This window comes from Gadus chalcogrammus, chromosome 15 (assembly GCF_026213295.1).
Source record: "Gadus chalcogrammus isolate NIFS_2021 chromosome 15, NIFS_Gcha_1.0, whole genome shotgun sequence".
NCBI lineage: Eukaryota > Metazoa > Chordata > Actinopteri > Gadiformes > Gadidae > Gadus > Gadus chalcogrammus.
In genome coordinates, this window is record NC_079426.1 from 24,975,782 (window position 1) to 24,983,150 (window position 7,369).

Consider the following 7,369-nt stretch of genomic DNA (forward strand, 5'->3'; position numbering starts at 1 on the left):
GTAAAACACCCACACTTACAGTTAACATCTCTCTTGGATGATCGGTTGAAAGAAATTCAACCATGGAAACAGCATATAAGTGTTGTTAGACCATACCAAACCATACCCAACCAAACAATACCAAGACCTATCAAACCATACCAAACCATACCCTACCAAACAATACAAAACCATACCAAACCGTACCAAGCCCTACCAAACCATACCAAACCTACCAAACCATACCAAACCCTACCTTATCAAACCCTACCATATCAAACCATACCAAACCCTACCTTATCAAACCATACCCTACCAAACCATACCAAACCCTACCTTATCAAACCCTACCATATCAAACCATACCCTACCAAACCATACCCTACCAAACCAAGCCCTACCAAACCATACCAAATCCTACCAAACCTTACCAAACCTTACAAACCCTACCAAACTATGCAAAAACCCTACCGAACCATACCATACCAAACCCTACCAAACCATACCAAACCAAACCATACCAAACCATACAATCCATACCAGACCATACCAAGCCCTACCAAACCATACCCTACCAAACCTTACCAGACCATACAAAACCCTACCGCACCAAACCCTACCATACCAAACCCTACCAAACCAAACCATACCATACCGAACCATAACATAGCATACAAAACCATACCAAACCATACGTCTCCAAACCAAACCAAACCTCTCCAAACCATACCACACCAAACCAAACCAAAACATACTAATACTTATACCCAAAAGTCCTGCTGCATGACACTTGAGGCACTTCCAGCCTTTAAATACAGTTTATAAATATATATACATAATATGTTTATAATGCACGATATAAGAGCTCAAACCGAAGACTTAACTACTAAATACACACACAAATGTTTTTATAGAATGTCCCTGTTATGCGTTGTATGTAAATGTGACGTGTGATGTGCCTTGTCCCTGTTACATGTTATATTTGCTGCAGAACAGGAACCTGCTGGAAATCAGCTATTTTACTGAGACAGGCCAATTTTAAATTGTAACTTTGTTACTTTTTATACTTTCCTGTATAATAAATATAAAATAAAAATAAATACATTTTCATAACACATATCACACGATTACCATGAAAATCTCTAATCACAATTTCATGCATTATATGTTGTGTAAATCATACAGAGATTATATCTAACTAGGGAACTCTTCTGGTTTGGCTTTGACCCCATTCTTTAATATTAACAAAACATTTAGCACTTTGGGAAATCATTAGTTTGAGCAATGTGTTTCTTTCCACTGTTGTTTATTGTGTGAATGCCTGCTTGTTCCTTTTGCAGTGAAAAAATTGAATTGCCCTTTTTGAAGAGACACCTATGACAACAAGTACTTGATTTAGTGGAAATGCTTTCCATGAGCAGGTGAATGCAAGGGCATAAAAGGCCTTTAGCGAGTGGTGCCCAGCATGGCCTCATATGACTCCTGCTTATGCACCACTCTCCCACTCTCCATCTCCCTGCTCCGTGATCACAATCCACAATACGTGTCTACACTCAACATGCATTAGCCACAATGTGTTACAATAGCCTTTTTTTTTAGGATGCAGCAGTATCACATATGCTCAACTACATGCCAGTATGGTCAGGTCTGGTGTGGTTTGGTATGGAGTGATATGGTGTGGTGTTATAAGGCTTGGTTTGGTAGAGTTTGGTATCCTTGGTGTGGTTTGGTGTGGTCTGGTGTGGTTTGGTATGGTCTGGTGTTGTTTAGTATGGTCTGGTGTGGTCTGGTGTGTTTTGGTATGGTCTGATGTGGTCTAGTGTGGTTTGGTATGGTCTGGTGTGGTCTGGTGTGTTATGGTGTGGTTTGGTATGGAGTTAAATGGTGTGGTGCTGTAAGGCTTAGTCTGGTACTGTTTGGTATGGTTGGGTATTGTTTGGTTTGGTGTGGTTTGGTCTGATATGGTTTGGTATGGTTTGGAGTGGTATAGTCTGGTATGGTTTGGTATGGTATCGTCCAGTTTGATTAGTATGGTATGGTATGGATAAGCTCTGAATGGAAAGGTATGGTTGGGTATGATGTGTTTTGGAATGGACTGGTATGGTTTGGCGTGGTTGGGTATAATATTTTTTGGGATGGATTTGTATGGTTTGGTTGTTCAATCCAAGGCTGGGTTATTAAATCCATGAAGTTAGAAGGCTTAAGTTAGGTCTTCTGGGTGAGCTAATCTATAGTGAGGACTGTATAAGCTTTGCTTGTTATTTATTCATTACATTTAAAGGCTGGAAATCCCTGAAATACTATTGCAGCAGTACCGAGTAATTAGAAGTAATAAAAAGTAAGGTATATACTTAAGATGAGCTCACACAAAAAACTGTACTAACTGTTAAAATGTCTTAAATACTTTGCTTGTTTACTTATGCTTTCTCAGTATCGTGTTAATAATTAATAATTGATTGTGATTTCTTATTGTGGAGCAATGTTTATAACCCTGATTTCAGTAGGAATTCATTGTTTACTTCATTAAGGCCTCAAAGTTATTAGCCATTTACTGTTTTATCAACATCTGATTGATCAGAGCTGGTAGGTGTAGGGGTTCGCAAAGTTTTGACAGCTGAGGGCCAATTTAGGAACCCAGAATTTGACTGAGGGCCGGTGTCACGTTAAAATTGTACCGGCCTACGTCATCAGTTGTTGACAACTTGACAACTAATTTGATTGCGTTGTCCGTTGCCGGGCAGGTTTCAAAAAACATTCGGCTCATGTTTCCAAAGACGAAATAACATAATACAGATAACGGATCGCTAGATGACACTTGTTTTTACTTTATATTTGTATTGTATTGAATTGTTTAATTGAATTTAGCGAGTAAACTGAGTGTTTAAAGCAGGTTTCAATGAACGAGCATGAAAGTTTGCGAATGTTCAAGAACCTTCCTAGTCATTCGAGGCGATCGCCCGTTGCCAGGCAACAGACGATCGCATCGTCTGTTGCCAGGCAGGTTTGGAATTTGTCAACAACTGATGACGTAGCCCGGCACAATTTTAACGTGACACCGCCAAAGGAAAAAGAATGTCCCAGTGGTGAAAATAAACATTGCACCATGAACCTCTGGGAGTGAGGTCAAGTGAGGTCTACATCACGATACTGAGGTTCATCCTTTCAAAGTAATGTACAGTCGGATTAAAACTAACAAATGTAACAGGATTCAATTGAAAGCTAGAGAGAGTCGACTTTTCTCTTTATATTTATTTAAATGAATATTTATATAATAATTAAAAAATATATATATAAAAAAAAAATCTTTCTTTACTACATCTGTATGTCATTGCGGGCCCCCAGGAATGTTTCTGCAGGCAGCCATTGGCCCGCGGGCCGCACTTTGAGATCCAATGGTGTAATGTGACAAACTGTGTGACACAGGCAACACACGCACGTTTAAACACACACACACACGCACACACACACACACAAACATGTACACGACCACCCACATCGCACACACACCCACGCACACACACAGGCGTGAACACATCCAGGCAGGCACCACTTCTCCACCAAACGGATCGCTGTGCTGAGATCTTATATAAAGCTGAGTAGGAGGCAGCAAGCTATTTCAAGACCAGAGAAAGCGAGTGTGTGTGTTTCCATCCATATGGATTTGTGTATGTGACTGTGTGAACCTCTCCCTCGTGTAACATCTCTGAATCAGTTTGTTTCATAACCAGCAAGGTTTGATATAAAGTTAGGCAGACATTTCTGTGAGCTTCGGAGGCAGGCCCTTCTCTAGACACTTTGAGAGACACTGATTGCATGATGCTGAAAATACCAACAGATCCACTGCAAATAGATTCCATAACTCCCAGAAGCAGTGCCGGGCTTACCACCTCAAACAGCATGATAGGTTTCACAATGTTCCAAGGTTAGGGAGATAACGGTAATTACTACAAATGCTGATAACGACCATTCTAGGGGAAACTCTGAGTTGTTTCTAGAACCAGTTTCAGAAGGTAGTCAGTGATTCATTTTTTTGTCCCATTAGTTTTAAAGTAGAATAACATGATTAGCTTTGTTATTATATATTATATATTATATAATTTAATTTTGTATAACTTTACAATTAATAATACTCATTTACTAAGTTATAATCATTAACTAACAGCTTACTAATGTCATTGTAATAATTTACGTGGCGTAAATTACGTAATCACGTTCATGTTAAAATGTGTAAATGCATACATTATTCAACACCATGAGTAAAAATGGAAAGTGATAACTAGACAATAACTGTTTGTTTATTGTTAGTAAATGCTTATAACTTCATTAAGGAATGGCAAATTATGTATCCTTATGTTAAGTAGTACCCAAATTATTCTCCACCTTAAAGGGGTAGTTCGGAATTTTGGACATAGGGCCTGATTCCCAAGTGAGCATTGGTATTCTATATCACTGGAGACAGTTTTCAACACATTTCATTCAGTCCTTCTAGTTGCAGAGTTCGCTCGTGCTATTGTTGTCCCCCATTGTTGTATCCAACGAACCGTACATGTACGAGCCGGTGTTTTGATGTCCAAGCCAGCAGCAACAAGCCACAGTTGAGTCCTTTCTGGATCTCGCACTGGAAATTGGTGGAAACTTTGTGTGGTGCCCATCTGTAGCGTTTATTTCTACAATTTCTAAAAGCACACTGAACCACCATGTTGCCTAGTCATTCAATTGCGCTTCTGTCCCACGCTTCTCTGTTTACGTTCTTCTGTCGTGATTCGGTTACAAACCTAACCAGCGCATAGTAAAATTCCGCTTCTGCTGAGAAAGTAGTCCCTCGATGATTCATGCGATGCAAGGTTAGTTTTATTTCTAACATTATTCTATCAACACAGACATTTAAATCTATAGTCTGGCGTTATAATCGATTTACCTCGGGTGTACTGTGGAGTGGGTAAGACTGTTTTTAATAGCAGGCTAGCATTGCCCGTTGCCGTGCGCTAGCCTTGCACGAGCGAACTCTGCAACTAGAAGGAATGAATTAAATGTGTTGAAAACTGTCTCCAGTGATATAGAATACCAATGCTCACTTGGGAATCAGGCCCTATGTCCAAAATTCCGAACTACCCCTTTAAGTGCTTTTAATCGTTTTGGCCTAGCGGTACGGCCACACCAACCGCGTTACCCGCGTAAGACGCGTATAAAATCGGCAATTTTTCCATAGGGAACCATTGGTTTACGCGCGTAGGAGCTGCGTAGATGCGTTAAGGTACGAACACACCAAACGCGTATCCCGCGTAACGCAGCTAAAATATTGCTTGACCATTTTGCGTCAAAAATGGTCCTACGCATACGCGCCTACGCTCCTACGCGCCTAGATGAGCCCGCCCAAAACTTTTTTCCCCCCGCTATTTTTCTTTTGCTGAAACATGGCTGACATCGCCACCATCGCTGCGCTTTATTTGCTGTGGGAGTCCGAGGAGCGTCGCAAACGCAAACGCCGTCGTGTTTGGGTGCACGACATCCTCCGGAGACGGCCACAGCTGGGTGAGTTTCACCACTTGCTCCAAGAACTCCGCCTGGATGACGGCCGGTTTCAGCTGTACTTTCGACTGAGTCGGGCCCAGTTCGATGACCTGCTAGCCCGGGTTGGTGCCAGGATCTCCCGTCAGGACACCAACTACAGGCGCTCCATATCAGCTGCGGAGCGCCTGTCTATCTGTCTCCGGTAAGTTGCGGTTTCATAGCCTAATTACTCAATCAGCACATTCTGTAGTCAAAAACTATATACATAACGGGGAGAAATTGTTCGGGCGCGTGTTCTGATAGTGCATACATCTATTTCCAATGCACTTTTTATATTTCAGTAGTGACCCATTTATTCAAGCATCGTGCACTATGCTCAACTAAGCACGGGGGAGCATAGGCCATTGTGACATCACAGTCTATATTCATTGGGTTAAATTCAACACAAGTCAAACGAAAGCGTGCTGGCTTTTGAAAGTAAAATAAGCTGATGCAAATCCACTGTAAACACTAGTCAAGACATATACCTGTGCAGTGATATCAGTGAGATAATTGGCCTACATATTTGGTATACAACTAAAATTCTCAATGAGGCTAAAATGAATCATTCATGTGTTGCAGATTCCTGGCTACTGGCGATTCGTTCCGGACGATAGCCACCAGCTTCCGGGTCGGGCCCTCCACCGTGGCTTCCATCGTGTCCGATGGGGTGACGGCTATATGGGACTGCCTGGTGGAGGAGTTCATGGCTGTGCCCACTACCGAGGACTGGAGGGTGATTGCGCAGCAGTTCGAGGAGCAGTGGAACTTCCCTCTCTGTTGCGGTGCCATCGATGGGAAGCATGTTGCTCTGAAGGCCCCTGCGAACTCCGGTTCGCAGTTCTTCAACTACAAGGGAACATTTTCCATTGTTCTCTTGGCAGTTGTCGACGCAGACAAGTGCTTCCGCATCATCGATGTGGGGGGCTATGGGAGAACCAGTGATGGAGGAATTCTGGCCAACTGTGTTTGGTCAGGCCCTCCGAGCTGGCGATCTCAAGCTCCCTGCTGACAGAGTACTGTCAGCGGCTGCGCAGAGAGGACCCCTGCCTCATGTGTTTGTAGCGGACGAGGCCTTACCGCTACGGACCAACCTCATGACGCCATTCCCCGGACGCATCCTCCCCCGAGAGCGGCGCGTCTTTAACTACCGACTGTCCCGGGCTCGGTTGGTGGTTGAGAATGCCTTCGGCATCCTCTCCTCCCAGTGGCGGATCTACCGGAGGGTCATCGAGGTCCGTCCTGAGCAGGCGGAGATATGTCAAGGCCACCTGTGTGCTCCACAACCTCCTCCGCAGAACAGCACCAACAGCAGCAGTGACAGATTGCCTCCCTGTTGGTGTGGTGTTGCCTCTGCCAGGGCTGGGGAGAGTGGCTGCCAACAACGCCGGGAGAGAGGCCATCCGGATCCGCGAGACCTTCACCTCCTACTTCTCTGCAGAAGGGACCCTCTCGTGGCATGACAGCATCGTATAGTGCAGTGCACAACAACCCCAAAACGGCTCTTTTAAGAGCCACCCACACAAAACAAAAGGGATTCCTTCATTAGGGGTCCAAGCCAACAGGTTGGAACCCTATTGTTTTTGTAAGGATTTTTATTCTTCCCCCCCTAAAAGTGGTACCACAGCCCAAACCGTAAATGGTGCAGACACGCCAATGGCATGACTAGATCCAGGACCGGCACCGCTACTCAGATAACAAAATCCAGACACGCCGTTCCCTAGGTGGCGCTATACCAAGGAATACGCGTTTGGGGCTATAACTCCCACACCGAACCTCCCACAGTCCAAAACGTTATACACACAGATGCACTGGAGTCTGCTGAAACTTTTGGCATAGG

At 43.6% G+C, this 7,369-nt stretch overlaps 1 protein-coding gene across 1 annotated transcript; it reads left to right on the top strand.

Moving 5' to 3' along the window:
• The first annotated feature begins 5,377 nt into the window (after nt 1-5,377).
• LOC130404233 (uncharacterized) lies at nt 5,378-7,005 on the top strand. Its single transcript, XM_056608880.1, has 4 exons — nt 5,378-5,692; nt 6,112-6,470; nt 6,595-6,789; nt 6,890-7,005. The coding sequence occupies exons 1-4, from the start codon at nt 5,394-5,396 to the stop codon at nt 7,003-7,005; spliced, it is 969 nt and encodes a 322-aa protein (XP_056464855.1). The 5' UTR covers nt 5,378-5,393.
• Nucleotides 7,006-7,369: the final 364 nt, after the last annotated feature.